Source organism: Penicillium citrinum, assembly GCF_028827155.1.
Source record: "Penicillium citrinum strain IBT 23319 chromosome Unknown utg000008l:1.0-2707905.0:1.0-2709502.0, whole genome shotgun sequence".
Taxonomy (NCBI): Eukaryota; Fungi; Ascomycota; class Eurotiomycetes; order Eurotiales; family Aspergillaceae; genus Penicillium; species Penicillium citrinum.
This window is the reverse complement of record NW_026622693.1, coordinates 1,888,990-1,910,190: the sequence shown is the minus strand read 5'-3', so window position 1 is coordinate 1,910,190 and position 21,201 is coordinate 1,888,990. Positions and strand designations below refer to the sequence as shown.

General features: G+C 45.3%; 7 protein-coding genes across 7 annotated transcripts; 1 reads left to right on the top strand and 6 right to left on the bottom strand.

The window, feature by feature from the left end:
* Positions 1 to 436: 436 nt before the first annotated feature.
* On the bottom strand, positions 437 to 2,758 carry N7469_009153 (uncharacterized protein; the record flags this gene model as incomplete). The annotated part of the gene is made up of 6 exons (XM_056648071.1): positions 437 to 1,000; positions 1,067 to 1,149; positions 1,212 to 2,057; positions 2,106 to 2,450; positions 2,514 to 2,627; positions 2,692 to 2,758. The coding sequence occupies 6 exons, from the start codon at positions 2,756 to 2,758 to the stop codon at positions 437 to 439; spliced, it is 2,019 nt and encodes a 672-aa protein (XP_056497836.1).
* Positions 2,759 to 3,427: 669 nt separating this feature from the next.
* N7469_009152 (DUF2855 family protein) lies at positions 3,428 to 4,870 on the bottom strand (the record flags this gene model as incomplete). Its single annotated transcript, XM_056648070.1, has 3 exons — positions 3,428 to 3,733; positions 3,792 to 4,644; positions 4,698 to 4,870. The coding sequence occupies 3 exons, from the start codon at positions 4,868 to 4,870 to the stop codon at positions 3,428 to 3,430; spliced, it is 1,332 nt and encodes a 443-aa protein (XP_056497835.1).
* Positions 4,871 to 5,374: 504 nt separating this feature from the next.
* On the bottom strand, positions 5,375 to 6,265 carry N7469_009151 (uncharacterized protein; the record flags this gene model as incomplete). Its single annotated transcript, XM_056648069.1, has 2 exons — positions 5,375 to 5,684; positions 5,742 to 6,265. 2 exons carry the CDS (start codon positions 6,263 to 6,265, stop codon positions 5,375 to 5,377), a joined length of 834 nt encoding a protein of 277 aa, XP_056497834.1.
* Positions 6,266 to 7,251: 986 nt separating this feature from the next.
* N7469_009150 (class V chitinase) lies at positions 7,252 to 11,203 on the bottom strand (the record flags this gene model as incomplete). The annotated part of the gene is made up of 4 exons (XM_056648068.1): positions 7,252 to 9,609; positions 9,681 to 9,720; positions 9,776 to 9,932; positions 10,012 to 11,203. The coding sequence occupies 4 exons, from the start codon at positions 11,201 to 11,203 to the stop codon at positions 7,252 to 7,254; spliced, it is 3,747 nt and encodes a 1,248-aa protein (XP_056497833.1).
* A 2,015-nt stretch (positions 11,204 to 13,218) lies between these two features.
* N7469_009149 (uncharacterized protein) lies at positions 13,219 to 14,119 on the top strand (the record flags this gene model as incomplete). Its single annotated transcript, XM_056648067.1, has 2 exons — positions 13,219 to 13,607; positions 13,666 to 14,119. 2 exons carry the CDS (start codon positions 13,219 to 13,221, stop codon positions 14,117 to 14,119), a joined length of 843 nt encoding a protein of 280 aa, XP_056497832.1.
* Positions 14,120 to 14,486: 367 nt separating this feature from the next.
* N7469_009148 (uncharacterized protein) lies at positions 14,487 to 16,190 on the bottom strand (the record flags this gene model as incomplete). The annotated part of the gene is made up of 1 exon (XM_056648066.1): positions 14,487 to 16,190. The coding sequence occupies one exon, from the start codon at positions 16,188 to 16,190 to the stop codon at positions 14,487 to 14,489; it is 1,704 nt and encodes a 567-aa protein (XP_056497831.1).
* A 1,387-nt stretch (positions 16,191 to 17,577) lies between these two features.
* N7469_009147 (uncharacterized protein) lies at positions 17,578 to 18,716 on the bottom strand (the record flags this gene model as incomplete). The annotated part of the gene is made up of 3 exons (XM_056648065.1): positions 17,578 to 18,119; positions 18,278 to 18,383; positions 18,441 to 18,716. Coding segments are annotated over 3 exons (924 nt in total), but the record flags the coding sequence as incomplete, so codon positions are not given.
* Positions 18,717 to 21,201: the final 2,485 nt, after the last annotated feature.

Here is a 21,201-nt window from a genome sequence, read left to right as displayed (position 1 = left end):
GAGGTGTCTATCGAATGTCCCACAATTGTATCTTCGGTTGGCAATTGGACTGTTGATCACTATTTCCCTCTATATTGGTTTGAGTCCACCAAAGCCGCTTTTATAAGCAGGCTTGTCGACGGCGTCTTGGCATGGAGAATTACTAGTATGTACGCTGGGACGGGGCGGGGGGCTCTATTAGAGGAAGAAATGAAAGCAATCAAATATTATCGGCGGCCTGAAGTTTGATACGAATTAATCATCATGTGGGCACTTCAATATGGTGAAGATGAAAGTTTGGCATTGTGAATAGAGCTACATTGCTAAGCTGCCATGCGGAGATAGGAAAACATAAACAAGCCATGCGAAACTTCCAGGGCCATGATTTCAACGCCATAGAACACCCAAAAATGCCCGACCAAAGGAAGAAAGACGCTTTAGTTTTGACAATGGCAGATCACATCTTGACATAAAACAGGTATCGCTGACGAATCTGTGCCACATCATACACAATGTATTCGTTGTACATAAGACCGGCCTTTGCGTCCTCTGCTCGTTCGCAAGAAACATCGGGGAACGTAACACCCTTCAATGTTTGGTTGAAAGAGCCAGCGTCTTTCCAGCCACCTGGAATGCTTCTCCCTTGGCCGAGTGTGGTGATACTACCCGCTTTCTTCGCATTATCACCGGCGTTGTAGTCGGAATCGTACAGTTTGTGCATTGGGTCTCCGAGCTCTGCATCACACAGTAAAAGCAGACCCATATTTCCACTACTATGTGAGCAGCAGTAGTTCGCCGATTTTGTAGATGTATCCGCGAGATAAACACCTTTACCGAACATATACCCATTGACGGGCGCTTCTGGAGGGGCGATACGTAAACCCTGGCTGAGAATCCCACCAAAGTTTGTAGAGCGACTGCCGTGCCATAAAAGACGTCGATCCTGGTCCAGTCCGCCAAAAGGTGATGTGTTGAATCGATCGTCTTCGCCATTCCGCTCTATCCGAAAAATATCAATCACCTAAAGGGTCCAAGTGTTAGAACTACCGTGGGAAGAGAAAGAATGTTTCTCATGGCGATTCCATACCTTATAATTGATATTATGTGTCGATCCAGATGAGTTCTTTAGATAATCAGAAAGCTCCCGAAATTCTTCGGACTGATGGTCCACTGTAATCATGATCAGTATCTCTTGTCTTAGCGACTCTTGATTCGATGAGCCATAAACTTACATGGAGTCATCTCTTTCATCCCCAGTCCCTTGAATTGCTGGTCAAGCTGGTTGACTTCGTCAACATCCAAAGCTTCATTCATAATCTCATTTGCAACATCCATATCAGTCAAAGCTTCAAGCAAATCAACTTCTTTCTTGATCTGATGGCCAGTAGATAAAACGGGGGGTCGATTGCGACCAAATACATGCGGAATGGTTGTAAAATATTGATTGCTGAGTATTTCGGCAGCACTGTGGAAAGCAGAATTGTACCTGGACATCGCCAATTGAGGATCGGCAATCAATTCTGAGAGCTCTTTTAGAATCGAGAAACCAGCTTTCAGAGTTCGTTCACTCAGTTTTCCCAATGGAAGCTTCTCCGCATCGTAGTCCATTTCCCTCATTGCGTTGAGGAAATGATTTTGGTTGAAAATGAAGGACATCAAGTCCTGCAAGGGCTTCGAAAGTTGACTTTCCACCGGTGGTTTCTCCTCGCCGGGCTCTTTCTTGATCTTCTCCTTTTTGTCTTTAGGCTCTTCGTCATCCTCGTAGTTGATCTCAATGAATGTGTACTTTCCCTTTTTCGGTTCGTTTAGTCTATCCTCCCATTTGAGACCGGATTTCTCTCTGAACTTCTTTGTGAAGACACGAATCGCTTCGTCTAGGGTTTGTGCTTCAAGCATAGAAGACTGGCCTCTTTCGCCGACCCGTCCCCATCGATTCCAAGTCCAGTATGTTATGGTCTTGCCGTATCTTGTCACGGCAACTTGGATGCGATAGAATTTATTGGCGTTGTTCGTAGCAACGGTTTGATTCAGTGTGGCATCCCAGATAACTCCCGCATCATCAATCAACACTTCGGGTTCTATCTCATGTTAGTGCGATGTTAAATCTTGTGGTTGCGTTGACTAACTTAGATGTGGTGCATGTTCGTTAAAGTGGCGAAGGGCCGCCTCGTCGATTGGAACATTCAGGGATTTGAATCCGGCCCTTTGCGAATCTTTCTGTTTCTTGTTTGGTTCCTCCTCTTGATCGTTTTCTTTCTTGATCCCACGCTTCTTGCTTTTGGTTGCACCGTTATTCTCTTCAGGTTCTTGCTTCATCGTTCCGGCGTTTCCGTTCTTTGTGTCGCCCTGCGCAGGCTGAGATTGGCCAAGCACGTAGGCCTTTTCAGATAAAGGCTTGTTTGCCTTGACTGACTCGAGCAACCAGTCCAGGGAAACAATTTGACATTTGTCTGAATTGCAAGCAGCTTGATCTGGCGGGGGTCAGGATCAATTGAAGGCATCAGGGGAAGTTCCTGGGTACAACAAGTCCTCACATTTTGTGCTGTTTTTCTCAACGTCCTTGCCATTTGTCACCAGATGGGTACACTCGACAGTGACAGAATTACTGAAACAAGCTCCTTGGTTGAGAATCAAGGTCTTCAAGTCAGCTGTTCGTCAGGAATGTCAGCCTCATCATCTCCACGTGGATACGAGTTTAAGTGGGAGCCGCACCTTGCTTGTACCCAGGAAAAGTTCCGCTGATCGCGATAACCAGTGGCTTGGATGATCGAAGTGCCATTTTTAGACTCTGGATGAATTGCAGGATATTGATCTGATTTGTTTGTTGATGAAGTCGGAAATGAAATTGAAGGGTTACCGGATAGGATTAGTGCGACCTCATGAAGATGAGAACAAACAGAGGTTCATTGACAACAGAGTAAAATGAAGAAACAGCAGATGAGAACTGGAACTGAAGAAAAGAAAACATGAAGCTTTGAAGAGGAAGTGAAGGCTTTAAAAGAGGAAAACGTGACTGGCGATGCTACCACCAGTCGTGCCTTTCTTTTCAGGTGTCCATGGGCTGCTGCCTAAAAGAGACAGGCAACATCCTGCCGAAAGAGGAAAGGCGTCATTCAAAAAGGGGAAAGCGCAGGCATCACCTCGCGGGTACCTGGACGATTAAGGATTGAATTAAGACTAGTACTTTATATCGATGAGATTCATTGATGTTGATTGCTAGGAAAGGATCTGATTGATTGGATGACGGGAATTAAGTTCGATATACATCCAGGACTAATGCGACAGAAAGAGACTGGCACATACAGTATTGATCTAGATAAGCCATAACCAGTCAACCTCAACTTGGCCCTATCTGTTCAATGGTGAGTAGGTTATCCAGCTCATGGTGTCACTCATGATACCCTGATTTGCTCAATCTTCTGAAAGGATATCTTGTCTTTCTTTGGGATCAAGCACGCTGCACTCGGTAGACATAAGCCTCGTTGGCACCAATTCGACCGTTGCATACAAGATCCCACCCTCCTTCAATTCCGTCACCTCCGACGACTCCATCTTTCCAAACGAGATTCAAATCAGGCATGCTCAGATGACGCTCACTCATGAAATCCTCCAATGCATTGGCCAAGTCAGTATGAAGAGCCTCTGCTCCTTGAGATGCAATCACGCTATCAACAACTCCAGCAGTGTTGTATTGAATCTTGGCTAAAGTCTTCAACTCTTGCATCGACGTGAGTATATCGCTCTTCGATCTCGCCTAGAATTGTGATTAGTGTCGTTTTAAAGAACCAAGGGACTACCGATCATCACAATACCTTCTGTTGACTGCCAATTTGGACAATCACAATCGTACTAGCTTCTAGGGATGCCTTCACTTTGACGGTCTCGAGCAGTCGTTGCAAAGCTCCATCCCGGGCTCCAAAGTCAAGGATAACGAATTTTGAGGGGCCAAGATCTTTAATCCACTGGATCAATTCTTCGTCTGATAAATCACCATATCCGATGGTCTTGGAAGGAAATGGAGGTGCTGCTGATTGAGTGGCCTGGGAAAGGCCCTCAACGGCGGACGTCACTTGCAAGAAACCAAGAGGCGCGTTTTCTTTCGATCGTCGCTCAAAAGAGTACGCAAATGAGCGTGCGGTCTTTCCAGCTGCAGATAGACTGACGACGACAGCCGAAGACAGGTCCGCATCTTCCTTTGTCCAGGGTACACCCGCCACATCACCGAACGGATGAATTGGCCTTTGTTCTTTGTGCGATGGAAAAACATACCGGGCCAAAAAGTAACCAGCTAGCCAGATCGCCTGGAAATGAGCTAACCAGCCGAGTCGGTCTAGCTCATCCTGGTGGGAAGAGACATTTCGAGAGCCCAGGATCGCAGAAACTGGAAGTGATGTCTTTATTACTGTATATCGGTTGTAAAAGCCCATGAGCTGTAGACGATGTTCGCTAATCTCAACCCAATTCCCACTTGGCTCTGATGCCTGAAGTTTCAGGTCTGTGGGCGCAGAGGAAGTGGGCCAAAATCCGTGAAGCAGAGTCCCGGGAGTCAATTCAGGGATGTTACTCTCTTCAATAGATGCAAATCCCCAGGCTGGCACTATTCCCCACTGCGATGGGTCATTGTAGGGGGCTGGATATGATGGCGACACAGGATACGCATCCCACCTGGTCGATTTGTGAGTGTTTGTCTCCGTCATGACTCAGAATCAGAAGCTCACCATTTCAACACATCTCCAAAGGCTGCATATGAGAGATTATTTGAGGTCAAGCTAATTAATTGTGTCTTAACACGTATGCTTGAATCGGCGAGTTTCGCGGGTGTGGGGGCCTCGGAAAGTGTGAAGGTTGCGTGTTGGTTGTTGTCGAGTTTTGAGACGACGTGGACATCCATGTTTGCTGTGAATATTGAATCAAGTTGATACTGCGAAAGGATGAACCGGATGATCGGTCTATTTAACAGTCAGGATTACAAAACGCCCCAAATGCTCACATCATCCGGTCAGCCCTAACTCCGTCGGAATACCCCCACTTCGCAAAGCAGGAGGGGAGGAGAGGAATCAAGTCCGATTCCTACGGTGTTCGTCGTTTTTGAATTTCATTAACCTCAACCTGGATAATTTTACTTCAATATATTGAAATTTTTTGAAAGGCAATGATAAAGTTGTTCCATTTTCCGATGGGCGTCACGTACGTCCTGCTCGACGCCGCGCATCGTTGAGGCCTGAAAATTTATGATGGTCAAACGACTCAATGATCTCAAATTCCTGTACAGACTGAATCTCCACGACAACATTAAAATACTTGTATCGGTTCTTTCCGGAAGATGGAATTTTGAGAGCATCACAGAGAAATGTTCGGGCTTCCGCTCGCCTTTTTTTTTGTCTAGAGAAAAGCCTCAGAGTTTCATGGTATCCATATAGTAAGCCAGGTCTCCTGCGCCAGCCTTGTCATAAAGGCTCTCCCCATTACCCAAGAAGTGAAACCTATTCTTAGAACGATATTCAATGTTGAAATGTTCACCGCCGATATTCTCCAGGCAATCTTTGAGATGCAGGATAGTCCCGGGGTAGACGCCTGTGACATGACCAGATCCTTTTCCATTCTTGTACCAAGAATGGCATCCATCGGACCAGACCATGCGTTTCAGGAATTCCTGTGCGTAGACATTATAATCATCCATTGCCTCTCTTTTGACATCAATTGATCTAGTTGTCACATGTCAGTAAGGGCCACCGAGAGTAGAACCTTCAGCACAGACTTACTTGATATCCTCGGTCGCAATCTTCTTGGCCCATCGTAAAAGATAATCACACGTCCATGAGATCTGCGTAAGAACGGAACCATGCGAAACAGCAGGGTTGGGGCCATTGAAAATAAAATAGTTAGGCATTGTATCAACCTGAACAGAAAAGAATGCTTCTGGGTTTGTCTTCCATCGTTCATCCAGTCTTGCGCCATTTCGACCGACCAAATCCCAAGAAGGAATAAAGGTCGTGTCAAATCCAGTAGCACAGACAATCATGTCGAATTTGTGTTCTTGCCCATCTACTGTCCGAATTCCCTCTTCGGTGATTCTCTCAATTGGCTTGAAACTCATGACGGCGTTGTCATTCGCGAAAGCTTCAAGGTAGCCTTCGCCGGGGGTCAGGCGACGGCATCCAGGGTTGAAATCGAGATCAAGTATTCTTGATACAACTTCGGGATCCTTGTTACCTCTCACGCGCTCTTCCAATTGTTGTCTGCAGAGTGCCTTCAGACCTTGCTGCATCGGATGATCTTTATACATGCCATAAAAGAAGCCATTAACACTACATGTTTGTTTTGAAATTATCAATGAAATACCAATAAATACTGCAAAATGAATGAATTTTATAAATTTAATCCTCATCTCTTAATTGACAATGATGGAAGACAATTGGATTGTTCGGTATAACGTCTTCAAGCGAAATTTCTTGACGAGCCAGGCAGGCACTGGTATAGTCGCTATAGAAACTCGATCGCTTAAGAATCTCCTTTTCGTAGGACGTCGGTACTCATGAAACTAATCAAATTCTTCTGAAGATGCGTAAAAATGTTGAGCTGGGAAATCAACATGATGCCATGTAGAACGGAGTGGAATCCATTGCCATATGACTCTGAAAAAATGCCGAATTTAGAAAAATCCGGTCTATAAGCTCAGGAGGGAGACGGTCAAGGTTCGCTAAGAATAAAGAGTATTTCTCTCGAGCAGAAGACATACTGCAAGTGAATAACGAGGTTACTTTTGCTAGAAGGCGGAAAGAGGTTCTAAGATGTCTGTGAGCCGTATGGCTTTATGAGAGCGAACTGGTTCACCGAGCTTTCTGGATGTTACTATTGATATTAGGAGGTGATGGGTGACAGAAGTTGCCATACAAACCTCTAGCCAACATCAAACCTTTCAATGCATATTTGGTGTGGATTATAAAGTTATGATATGCTTCCAAACCATCTTAACAATCCTGGTCATGTGTTATTTGAGTAGATCGATTAAGGATAAGCATTCTTAGGAGGAGAAGATGCCATGCAGGCTTCTTTGCGCAGCGGTCTCAATTTAGAGTGACCCGCCCAATTACTCTTCCACGCTAAGGTCTTGGCAGTTGGGCCAGAAAAGAGAGTGCCAGTGTACAGGAGCTGCTGCATGTGTGGCCTTCTTGAACCTGACGGACTCAGTGGAAAATATAGTCTAATCAATAATTTTGAAGTAGTTCAGATTGCTTGGGATGTTCGCATCCTCCGCTGAGCCTTTTTCATCTAATAGCATCGTTTTATCATCTTTTCCACCTGCCCCATTCCGCCCTTGACTTCCGTCCCTAACGCATCAATATGAGTCGCGGAAATCGCTCTTCGGGCCCTGGCTGCATTGGCAAACCCCTCTGGGGCCTTTAACATGGAAAGAGCCCCAGCGCCACTCAGGAGTAGGCCGAGTACAGCTGCTGGTCCATTCTCTTTGATATTGACAACATCATATACGCCAACGCCAACATCGCCAGCAGTCCCAATCAATCTCAGAGAGGCTGCCAAAGTCCCAAGTTCCAAGAGCTCCGCTCCCTCCTCAAGACCAGGAATGAGGAAGAGAACGCCCGTCACAAACCATAAAATGGCATTTATGATCTTCTGCTCCTCGTAGTCCTCTCCAATATCATCGACCCGGGACATACTGGTCACGGCTGATGATACCATGAAGACAAGTGTTGACGCTCCATCCACAACATCACTTGTGTCCCCTGAGTACAAGCTATAGTTGGCGAGGCCAATCGTGAAGTCCAGATTTTCATGGAATGCGGTGATATTCGGCAGTCGCTTTGAAATAGTGTCTTTGGGGTTATCAATTGTATAATCCTTTTTCATCCATGGTTTGCCGTAATTGATGGTGCTTCCCTCATTGCCACTATAGCTGTCATGGTAAGTTTCCGAGTCCATATCCCATCGAAGCCATTTAGATGAGATTCCTGTCTTTGCGGCGAGGTCTCTTTCGAACTGCTCTTTATCATGTACGCTCCAGTACACGTCAACGCTAATACCGAGTTCCCTATCATGAACACAGCCTTTTCCCGTATGGTTCTTGTGACCATCTGTGTCTCCACTTTGAACACAGTCAAAATATTTGGTATCATTTGCCTTGAGGAATGACTGCAGATTGAGCGGGGCAGATTTTCTCACAGCTTCCTCATACCAACCAAATTTCTTGTCGTAATCGTCGTCCAAGATTTCTTGATATTTTATGAGGGACGCAGTAAGATTGCCTGACATTGCCTGCATAAGATAAATGTTCATACAGTAGTCATCAATGCCAGTTGCGGCCTCTAAATCATCCATGTTGTGAAAAGACCGCGTGCAGTTCGTCGGGTAAATAGTTTCCAATCTTTTACCATCATCATCTTCGCTGACAAACTCGGTAAGGTCAAGTGCCCATAAAGCAGTTCCGGCAAAATGGCCATTGTACCACCAATCCTCTAAACGTGAAGTCCGGTTGGCCTTACTGCTGTAAGCGACCCAGGTACCATTTTCAGAGTATGAGATAACCGATGCACTTTTCTCGTCGTAATAGGTTGTGATTTTCTCATTTTCATCATCAAGCCACTCTTTAATTTCAGCATTTGCAATGTAGCCTGCTGTCTTAGTACATTCGCCTGGCCTGGCTCCTGACTTTGGCCCCGTAAATTTACATGTCGGGCCGTGACAGGATGGGTCTGCCATTCCAAAAGATCTACCATAGCTGGCAACTCCACCGAAGATCTTATTGTTTGGAACGCCAGCCTTGGTGATCATAGCAAATGCAAGAGCAGTTTCAGTTTGATTCACGTGAGATCGAAGACAGGACCCTCCATCACAACCATCCGATCCATTGGGCCGATCCCAGTCCCATTGACCATGGAGATCATATGTCATGAAAACAATATAGTCCACAACATCGGAGATCTTCTTGATTGGGAAGCCCTTGAGATACCAGTAAGATGCCGGAACAGCAACAGAAACGGTCTTTTCTGATGGAAGCTTATCTCGAACCTCGTTCAGAAAGTTGAGATATCTTTCACCGTCGCCGGGATCACCATGTGGAATGCCCGGGATGTCGGGGGCCCCGAAGGTCTCCCAATCGAAGTCCAAACCGTCGAGATTATTGTCTTCAGCAAAATTGACGACATTGGATGCGAACTGGGAGCGTTGAGCATCTGTGACTCCCTTGCGGAAAATAGCGTAGGAATCTAGATCAGTCGAGAACGACCAACCACCAAAAGATAGAACCTTGCCCTGATTAATCTCATCACCTGCTGGGTCTTTTGGCTTTGACAATTTCTTGAAATTTTCGAACTCATCTTTGACAGTGCCTACGTCAACCTGAAAGTCTTCTGTAATGTTGGCAAAGGCAAAATGAATATAGCTGTACGCAAAATCGATGGCAAAACTTCCAGTTTCGCCACCAGTTACTTCCAGAGTCATGATAGCCTGTGGATCCAGGTTCAAGCATGGTCTTTGGTTATTGAAAGCCTCGTAATATGCGAGGGTAGCCGGTTCGTCGGGGCTGTCAGTGTTCATTTTGATGTATATACCACAATTAGAGATACAGCCGTTGGTGTCTTTTTCGGCTGTACCGGGTGCTCCAGTGGTAGACTATTAACTTTCAGGTTAGTTCAGATGGAGAACTTGGTGGAAAGGCGAGCGATCCGTCTCTGGAAACTTGCATTTGTTTTTGTGCAGAACTCATGAGTGATGCCGCATTGACTGTAAATCGAAATTAGATACACGCTCGGTGAGCTTTGGAATACTCAACACTTACCCCCAAGTATCACAGCAGGCGTTCAAAGGACACGGATTGAGGATTGAAATATCATCCCAGTTATCCGGTCTCTTGGTACCGTTTACCTGTGGCCCACAAACGGCGTTCGGAACGCTTGCTGGCATGGGAGGGTCACCTGAACTGACGCAAATGTGGCCTATTGTTATTGGTATGAGGTCCTGGATCTAATACAGGCTCAAGGCCAGGGGTCTGAATTCAGTAATATTGTAGCTTACCATTCGGAGGCAGATTTCCACAGCCTTGCCACCCCCAGGTTTTCTTGTTCCAGTCATTTATATCATCAACGGTAATATCACGCGCCGCGGCAATTTCACTGCAACGATCCCCATTATTGATCTTATACGTGGCGCAAGTCCCATCCTTATTCGGTTTAGGCGCGAAATCAGGCCTAGTTCCAGCTGAGCAGCAAACGTGTTGACCCTTTTTCAGATTGCCGCATAAAGTCGAGCTTGGATTGTACTTTGTGAAGTCCGCAGGCGAGATGCCGCAGGTTGCTGCAAGCTCCGTGCAACCATGTTCGGTAGTGAGTTGTATAGTTCTGCATTTCGCACGACTGTGAAGGCCCGAGTGCGAGTGCGACCTTTTCGCATGAGCTTTCGCATGGGGGCTTATATAGGAGCTGTTCCCACTCGGCTGGATGATTTGCCCTACGGTAGTTTGTGACTTGCGACTGTTCTTGTAACCTTGGACACAATCACCACTGTTCCAGGTGGCAATTGCTTCTTGAACAGCAGACAAAGCTTCTTTATTGTCTAAGCTTGCCTCGGATACAACACCGACAGTATATGCTGATGAACGAGTGACGTCACAAACTTGCATCATAGACCCAGAAGAGCTGAGTTCTCCTTTGCGGAGCTGCTCGACGAAAGATGCAATAATGCCGTTTTCTCTCTCGATGGCAGAGCCTATATAAGCACCAAGAGCAACGCCGTTAGAGTACCCAAAGGCAATAGTAGAATTTTCTCCACCAGCATGATCGAACTGAGCTTTCACAAGCTTTGCCGCAGCTTCTGCGTGGGGTGTGTATTGGCTTGCTTCGTCTCCGCGTGAAGCGACTTCCAGCTCCACATCTTTTGCCGTATACTGTTTGGTATCCGCGGCCTCGACTTGAACCTTCGTGGGCTCCAAGGTGTTATCAACGGACAGGGAGCAAGCCAATAGCCCGGGATTTGACTGATTTCGAATGGGATTGTGGACAGCAAAGTTCAGAAGCATCGGCTCGTCGCAGGTTTTGAGGATGCGAATATTACTATAGTAATCCCAGTGGCTGGAGTCACCGCTGTTGCAAGTTGAAGGGCACGCATTCCATTGACTTGCGATATATGGATCCGTTACAATGTGAGAGGAGCTTGCAGTGACCAGGGCGACCAGTTGGCTAAGTGTAGCCAAATGCACCAGCAGCCCCATGTTTTATACAGAGTCGCAAGGCGGATGAAAAGTGAAGAGAGAAAAATGAACGAGGAAGTGATGAAAAAACAATATCCTGTCAGATGTGTCTACCAATGACACTGACAAATAAGATTTTAGAGCATGAATGACCTTTTTCGAACAAGAATTGCCCGTGTAATAGAACAGGCTTTGAGGATGCGACGATGCCTGTTATCAGAGGATATTAGCAGATAAATATCTTGACAAGCATTTTGAGACTTTCGATTCATCAGCATATTTCAATTCAAATCGTACTTGGCTTTTTTTGTCCTTTGAATGAAGATCCACAATGCTTCGAGTCAATTTCAAGGACTCACACTGCGCGCTCTGGGTTCCGTACCTGCACCAACTGCAGGGTCCACTTGAGACTACAACGCTAAGCCTCACGGCGTATAGTTATGGCATTCGGAGCAATTCGGGCAGGGAAGTACAACGCCAGAAAGCCTTGGTGAAGGATTTTAATCTCGGTTGACCTGCCCAGATTGATGGAAGCATACAAGATACATGCTTGTTTGGATTTTCTTGGATTGGTACATACAACAGAATTCTCCACATTCGTACTCCGTAGAGTAGCACTCATTAGAAACGAGGTCTGTGGGCCTTGAACTCTGTTTGTATGCATAATATTTTGAGTGCAGGTCCACTGTCATGGGGGCCATCACACCTTGTTCCACAACAGGGCGTTCTACAACAGGGCGTTCTCTACGCAGTGTTTGATATTCCCCTTCCTGTTCGCTTATTCATGAGTCTTGAAACATTTTGGGAACGGACGGGTTATCTCAAAGTTAGAACCCTGGACATGCATGAAAATGGAGTCCACGCTACTTTAGACCAGGGAACCTCCCGGGGAATCAAGGAAAAACTAACAAAGCCGACTTCGTTTAATCCCTCTTATGCAGGGGGTGGTCCCCAAAAGTACTTTATATACGCCAAAATTTGCTCGGTTTTGACAGCCTCTAACGGATCCTATTCGATCAAATCTTGCGCTACTTTACAATGGCTCGTGACTAACTTTGTGGTGAGGCTCGACTAAGCAATACGGGATTGCTTCTCAAAGTCGAGAAGTCTTGGCCCTTCACTGTAAACGAACTAAGATTTCTTGGCCTGTCTTGGCGTATAGTTGCCGGTTTTATACTGAGGCACACTGCTAACCCATTTTTACACTTCATTGTTATGAAAGGAGTCCCCTAGCATTGCTTATTCTTGTTGGTACATAGATCAGGAAGCCTCGCTTGGGGATGTTAATTTTTTTATAAATGAAGATTTCTTCGCATATCAAGGCTTGGAGATCAAACCAACAAGATACCCACGCTTCCGCAACTCAATTTGAAGAGCATTTGTGGTCTAGTCGCCAATCTCGGACGATCATGCGCACGGACTTGATCGAATATGAACTGCAGGTTACGAATGTTCAGTAAGGAAATGCAAAGGACAGGAGTCGACGGACCCCCTACAATTCATTCTAGGTCTATTAGACCTATGGTATATTGTATTACATGGTGTAAATCTTAAGACTACTGGTTTCTTGTTGTTTGATACCTCAGGATCTTGCTTTCGTTGACCATCAATGCACCTACGGGGGTGTGGATTTCGATCCAGGTTGGGGGCCAGACTGGATAGTCAAGGTTGGCGAGACGAAATCACAATCACATCCTCGTCTATCACGCGGTATCCACCCGAGATAGAAAGGTGAAACCGAGCTATACAGGCCAGGTGGTGAAAATATCTCGCATGCGAATTTCCGACATTGCCGATCACGAAAATTAGAGGCTCACAGACAGACTGAAAGCTCAGGGCGCAGAGAGAGTTGGGAAAAACGGATCGAAACGGGCATTACACACGGCTAGGCTCTCGTAGGCGAATCCAGGAAATAGTTTTGAACCAGAGTATATGATGAAACTCGAGTCCGGATTGCAAGTCATTTCATATTGGTCGATTCAAAATATTATTTTCCAAAAGACTATTATTTGCTTTGGACTTTCTTTACCGTCAAGATGAGAACGATCTTGTTCTGTCTCTTTGCATTTTTTGCCCTTCGCATATCTGCCTTCGGTCTAGCAGGTGCCTATGAGCGAATGTGGTACTGGTCAGCTTACCAGTTAGAGCAGCAGTATGTTGATGAGGCCGATCGAAAAATTGCTACCAAATGCAAGTCGTGCTCTTTCGCCCAATTCATTACATACCTGGAAAAGCGAGCGGAGCAGCCAACGGTCAAGTCTAGATTTACAGCCTACAAAACACGGAATGGAAAGGACTACGTTCCCCCATCTGTAGATGAAGGTGCCAGGTGGTTGGACGACAACGGCATAATAAAAAAGATGGAATTGAGTCGTGTCTATCAGGAGATTTATGATCCGCCAAATCTCTTTAGAGAACTTTCAAGGTACGTTGGATAGTCAAGTATGACTTGCAGCTTTCCGAGCGCTCATAATAAAGAACAGGGCAATTGGAGATATTTACAAGAGCAAGCATCCTGATACCAGTAAACCTCCATTTAGTGACGCTTTCTTGGCCCGAAAGCGAGTTGATACGATCCGTACTGCTGAAAGTCATTTGGCAATCAGCCGAGCTCTTCGAAGCGAATATGACCCAGCAAATAAGGCCGAAAATAATCGACCTGTTTACCAAGGATTGGTCAGGGATGACAACTCCAAAAGACTTCCGAACGGTAAAATTGTACCGGACTGCGATTTAAAATCGGCTATTGAAGCAATCGAGCGGGAGAAAAAAGTCAGAGTATCACTCCATGATTACTACAAAGCTTATAGAACTGGCACACTTGAGACTCCAGGATCCGATAAAAATGCGGACGATAACCATCCGGCAAATATTCAGCAAATCCAGAACGCGAAACGCAGGATGCTGGGAGGTTTGTGCCGCGAGGACCATAAATAGCCACGCGGCTCTTGATCTGCGTTTTAGTGTATTCAAAGGCCTATATCAGGAGAATGTCCTGGGGTACTTGAAATTGAAGCACATGATGCAAGGAGGGGTTGACTGAAGTCGTGGCTTCATTCAATTTAGGTGTAATATTAGTGAAATGAGAATGCAGGATTGCGAGTCTGCCAAAAAAAAAAAAAAGCATGCGCCACTGGAAATAGTAGATGATAATGATTGGAGATCTTCCCAAGATTTCCCAAAGGTTAGGAAAGGGGTTGAAAAAAGAGGACAACGGGTATCTAGCCTCAACATCGTGAGCGTTAGATAAAAAAAAGATCAGCTCCCACGCCGCGGCATGATAGATCGCATTCGCCCCAATAAATTAGTGCGATGAGGGATTTCTGGCGTCAAGAATGTCGTACATCTCTTCGACCTCAACGTGGCTTCTCTGATCCCATATCTTATCAGTCAATCCAATTGCATCCATTCCAAAAATTGTGAATCCAAGATGACTCGGCTCTCTCGAAATCCCTTCTGCGCTCGTCTCCTCCGTAGTCAACGTAAATGGCTTGTCTTTGATCACAAATCTCTCGGCATTTGAGCCCGGTGAATACATCTCTTTCGCAGTATGCATGTCATCCAGGTAGTAAATATTGGATTCAAGCTCCTCCACCTTGGCTGTTCCAAGTAACTTTATGTCATTCAAGTAGTGTGCATTTGACGAATTCTTAGCCTCGGCATAGATATGCGTTCTGATGAATTTGGAAAGTCCAGTGATTTTAAAATCGTCCGGGGCATTAGATGACCCGAGCAAAATCTCATCCCACGCTTCTTCGTAATCACCAACAATACAAGCTCGTAGACAAGATTCGATCATATCAGGCCTTTTTTGCGCAAGACGCACATAGGTCACTGGAGTAGCAGTACTAGGCCACCAGATTTTGTAAGGTACAATCGATTCCGGGGTATCGGGTGTGATGCAAGTTATATCGTCGCTGATGATGCGCTGAGTATTGATTGCAAGTCTTATAAGCATGTCCTCTCTCTTTTTGGGGATCTCCGGGACCTGTGTACTCCACCATCGCGCCCAAAGAGGGTGATGATATATTCCCAGAACGATCGCGTGAAATTCCTGTTCAATCATCTTGGGGCGACGAAGGCGAATATATCGATCCACTTGACCTGTATATGCCGCCGAAAGAATCAAATTGTCTTTGTTCACCGGTGGAAGCTCTTCTGGGATAGGCGAATACAGAAGAGGCCAAAAGCTGGCCAAAGGCTCAGGCGCACCGCAACTATACTCGTCGATTCCCATATCCTCAGTGATGTTGAAATGGTCGTATGTATTGTATTCTTTTGTGTCCCATTCGATGTAATCAACAAATTTGACAGATCTCTTGCTGCTATCATCCATCCCCGCATGAAGCATCCGTGCAGTAAGATCGGAAAAAACTGCCGTATCTCCATTCAAATGTGCCGGACGAGGATACTCAAGATTGACAGATCGATTGTAATCATTCATTATCTCAAATTTCAAATAATTCGACATTATTTGGTTGTATATTGCCTCGCTGCCTTTGTTCTTTCTGGCCAGACTAGCATCGCGAGCTTCGGCGGCAACATGAACCTCGGGAAGAACGTGAAGCTCCGAATAAAGATCAACATATCCCGCCACGGCACAGGCACGAGCAGCATGGTATATCATATTAGGATAACGCTTCACCAAGTTGCGCAAAGTATCTTGGGACGGAGGCTCCGGATACCAGATGCAATAGGGTATCTCAGAGGAATCGTTGATCTCCGGGATGACACCGCTCATGATTGCACGCGCGTTGAGTGCCCGAGTGAATTCCGGTAAGAGACCGCGTAACTCGTGGGCAAAACCATCATGGTGTCGAATACCACGGATCACAGAGAAGCGCGTGACATTTAGGCCGAGGGCAATAGGAATCTTTTCTCCGCGAATCGCGCTATTGCAGTCGTCTTTATTATATAGTGTGACTGAGAGTCTTTTCCCCAGTGGAAGATCCTCCAGGTCAGATTTTGCTTTGTCCCGGCGGGCTTTTATTTTGTTGGCGCGGCCCATAACAAAATATTCGTGAGTTCAAGGGATTGCTTTGATAGGCGGATGTGGATGAAAATGGAAATACGGCCATGAGGAATAGAAGATCTCAAGTACTTAAATAGATTGTATTGCGTACTGTAACAATACAGTGGTATGTAATTTACCGGAGGTCCGAGCAACTCTCGGGGCCGCTTATCTCAACTTAGTCAAAACATAACTACAGATTTTGAGGTGGATAAATTCCTGCAGATCCTGTTGCCTTCTCCACAAGCAAAACGCGTTGACTAAGCACTCTTGGAGTGGAAATAGTTAACAGAGAGGCATAGCCGGAGTAGCATAATTCATACCTGCCCAAGTAGCTGCTAAAAAATTTTGCTTAGATATAGAGTAAGCTTGCCAATGGGACGTCCATGACTGCCATGGATGAAACTGAACTCCTCGGAGAAACGGACTGCGGCGGCAAATATGCCTAAGGAGTCACATTTGCAAACAGGTATAATAGAAAATATAAACAAAAAAGGCCTTCTTCTTCGGGCAAAAGAGTGATGAACGCAGACTGATCGGTCTCACCTTCTGTACACCAGCTCAACACCATGTCTACTGTAGTGCCTAGATTGTCGACAGCAACCAACTCTGCAGCGCACTGTTTGAAGGATTACTCAAAATTATGTCGAGCTTTGCACTGTCAATTTATCTAGCCAATTTTATAGAATGGTTGTTACAAATACATTATACTCTGCCTTATTCCATGGCGTCCTGCGTAGTCGTCCTCTTTCTTCTCGGTACGGTTTCAGTTACCGCGACTCTCATAGCAAGACCGGTACTAACTCCGGGGTGATGGGAGACCTGTGCGGACTGAAAGATGAAGATTTCGAGCCTAGGTGTCAAATGTAGTTTTGTAGGCTATGGCTGTCTGAGGTCTCTGGTTTTACTTCGGTACTTGTTTTTGAATCTTTTGATTTCTGTTTCTACTACCATTAGATTCTACTGCCGGTGTTTCGCCGCTCGATCATGGTCGCTGTCATTCTGCAGTACTCGCGTGATCGAATCCAGCGTTTCTTGACTTTGGACTAGATTGTCGCCCAATACTCTAAAGATAGTATTTGTGCCATCTTCGACTGCTGTTTTGAAGTACAGCCGAGGAGCCATCTGCCGTAGATCTTTGTTATAGAAAACAGTATATCGCTCGTGTGTATTCTTTGCCGCCATATTTTCCACTGAAGACGGATCGGACCGGTCGGCCACCATTTGTATTCGCCGCTCTTATTATATATGCGGAATATTATTGTCACTTTTGGTTTGTCTATAGATCCAATTTCTGTATCATTATATACAGTAATTTTTCTCTGTTTGAAAAATATCTATTTAACTATAACAAATTACAATAAATTATCAAGAATATTATTTATTATATTTTATTCAAATATATATATTTGTATTTAAATATATAATTTATTTTGTAGTGAAAGGCACCAACACGTTCCCCATACATTCCAAGATTTTTGGCGAAGGATTGGGCGATACAACATTCAAATCCCAGTTCGACGAAATATCGACACACCCATGAGTCTTGAGTAAAACCACCACTTGCAAAGCCTTGATAAGCATTGTCAAAGAATGATAAATGGCCTTTCTCTGCCATAACATCGGCTATCTGCCTCCATTCTTCTTTAGATGGATCCAGCCCGGTGGGATTTTGGACACATCCTTGCAGTACAACTTTGGATCTGCTCGGAGTCTCTTTCAGATCCAAAATCATGGCTTTGATGTCGATTTTGTGAGCTGTTCCCGAATAGTAAGGGTAGTGTTGCACGTCAAATCCAGCTTGGCTAAATATTTGGTAGTGATTTGGCCATGTCGGATAGGAAATAAATGCCTTGGGCCTGTCTTTTTCGCTGCAGAAACGAGAGATAAATGTCGCTCCTAAGTGAACTGCGCCAGTCCACGATACTGTTTGCATGGAAGAGATCTAGAAAGATCAATTATCATTTGTCTTACTTCTAGAAAAGCCCAGACAGGTTCCTTCGTGTCGGACTGTTCTTATCACTATCATTTTTTTCGTTTTTCAGGCTTGGAGGTGCATATCCGGTTTTCATAGATAGCAGGACTATCGTTGCCAAGCATTAGCCTCTGTGCTGCGGTCAAGAACAAGTCCAGACCGCGTATCGGTAGGTACTCATGATCGACGTCTGGTGTTTGAAGGCGTGCTTCGGCCTAGCACTGTTATGTCAGAAATCCCAATCGAGGCGCGAATGCGTCAGGCAAGCAGACCTGCTTGACAACCAGCAAAACCCACGGCTTGCCACTTTCATCTCGATAGGCACCAATCCCCAAATCAATCTTTTTCTCATGGGGATCTTGCCGATATTCTCTCATCGCGCGATAAAGGGGATCTTCTGGGGGCGCTGGCACATTGGCCATAGTAAATTTTCCCTGAGTAGAGGTGCTCACGGTCTTGACTTGTTTGCTACTCAGCCCTTTCGAAATTTCAAGCTTTGAGAACTCGACAAAAACATGATCTCGACTGCGATATTGCAATACTGAGAACTGTGAATAAGTAGGACGGAGATCCGTGTCTTAGCAATGCCTCTGAATCGCCGATCAACCTCATCAAGCACGATTCGGCGACTCAAAAACCTGCTGAGTTTCAATATGTCGGAGTTTTTGAGATGCTCATTACTTTCAGACAATAAACTTATATCGATTAGATAGTCATTATACCGACTCTTGTATTCCAGGTCAATCGACCATCTGGTCTAAGGCAATCATTTTCGTCATACCTATGACGCACTTAAGCAGCTTGGAAAATTTTAGCATCGTCCCATTCTAAGTATTCTTCGAAGGTTCGGAGAATACCAATACAAGCAGAAACCTTTTGATTCCAAGCATAATTAAACTGTGGCATACCCACCAGCTCTGCGAAGAATACCTTATAGGTATACTATATCCTAGTAGGAGTACAAATCAAGCTTTGCTCTACCGCCTACCCAGCCAAACATATATATCTGCAATGTTGTCAGTCGCGGCGGCTTTTTACTAACCAACCACGGTTGAAGCATCCAAATGCGTCTAATGAGTTACACGTAAAACACAAGAATCTTCACAAGAAAGCACAATGATGAAGGAGAATAAAATGATGACACAGCGACGAAGTGCGAGAAGGTCAATGCAAAAAAAGCCATTGATGCAAAAAGATATGCTCACGTCCAGATTTGAACTGAAGACCTCGGCATTACTAGTGCCGCGCTCTACCAACTGAGCTACGCGAGCTGGTCGATATGTTACTGTTCAGGCTTTGAATATAAGAAGCAGAAGAAAGATAAAATGACATTGGATGGTAATAGAATGGTTAGGATCCTGCTGGTTTAAACCTTTTACACGTTCAACTATCAAATCAGTACTTTGTCAGTACCATGCTTATTCTCATGGAACACGCCAAAATGCCACGATCGCGGACGACTCACATCCGTGACTCGAATACTATCGCCATGGCTGTGTGTGCTGCCAGTTTATCCACTACCATCAACATTCCACATTAAACACTTTCTAGGGTCACAAAATACAACCCACCACAGAAGACAGTCCACATGGCCCACAAAGGCTCTACTGAGAGCGGCCGCTCCCAGGTGACTATCATCTCGCCGTTTTCAAGAAGTCCGTTTAACCGACTACGCGCATGGTCTAAGCCAATCAATCTTCATAATTCGAGTTTACGGTACTGGAGCAGCTACACCAAAGAAAGACTACAAGAATTTCCAGCACAAGATGCAGAGTTTCAAAAAGGTACTTTGTACCCTACTGACCGGTTGTTCATGAAGTTGATGATTCTTTAGGTTCTTTTCACTTCCCCCGGAGGTGCGAAATGAAATTTACAGACTACTATTAGTCCAGCCAATGAAGTTTGATATGCGTCACAATCGACCCTGCAACCAACTTTCCGCCCACTACACAGGTCCTGAGCCTGCTCCAGATGAGGACGGGGATGAAATAATACTACACTGCTGCGCGCGATGTCGCACGTGCATTCAAACATCGGATGGGTTGCCACCATGCAGCAAATGGGCTTAGCCACGACTTAATGCATTTCTTTGCGAAAAATGCCATTGGGACCAAATTGGTTGCAGGCGCGAGCAAATTGATCCTCCGGTGAAGCAACCCAGGTGTCTTTGTACGCGAAGGCAGAACCTAGAGATCCTTTTTATCAATCGCAAATTTCATGAAGAAGCAGCCTTCAAATTCTGGACGGAAAATTGGGTTGATTTCGAGCGTCATGGATCGCTTATCGGTTTTATATCTGCACTGCGGCCACATATAAGAGCACTGATACGATGAGTCACGCTATTGCCAGACCTAGATATTCTACCACACTGGATGCCATCGCACGCTTGGTGGAAATCTCTTAAATAATGCCCTGGTGTACTAATTCTTGAGCTAGATATTTCTGGCCTTTCGAATAAGCATTGCGTTTTTGCTTTACAGAACTTTCATGTCAACAGAAAAGTATCATTTATGCGACAAGCGCAATTTAAAGACTGGAGTTGGAGAGACGACGATTATCCGAATAGTTACATCTGGCCAGCGCAAGCTTTACGGTGCGAATCAAGGTTATCCTTTGCAGAAATGTTCGCGGCAAGCTTGTCAGGCAAAAAATTCAAAACAAAATGGCTGAAACTTCGAAAGTCAACTGTATGTCACAGGTATTTAGTTTATAAGGGGAGCAAGCTGCACACACGAAGAATGTAACTTGGGTGTTGCGTCGTCACTCTGAAAATCCCCAGTAAGTGCCTGAGCCCTCAGAGCCAGTCCATAGGTCATTCATGGAGGCGTATAACTTTCTCCAATTTTATTCACATACGAGATGAACGGTTGAAACCTATAGATGTCCTGGACTTGAGTGCTAGCCGTATACGGACATTTGCCGGTTAGCCCTAACCCGTTTGGTACGGATGTAGGCTACGACATCCATTTTTGGACGATAGCCGACGATACTTCGCCCCTCGAGGCCGTGGAATCCCCAAAAGACGGGCCGACT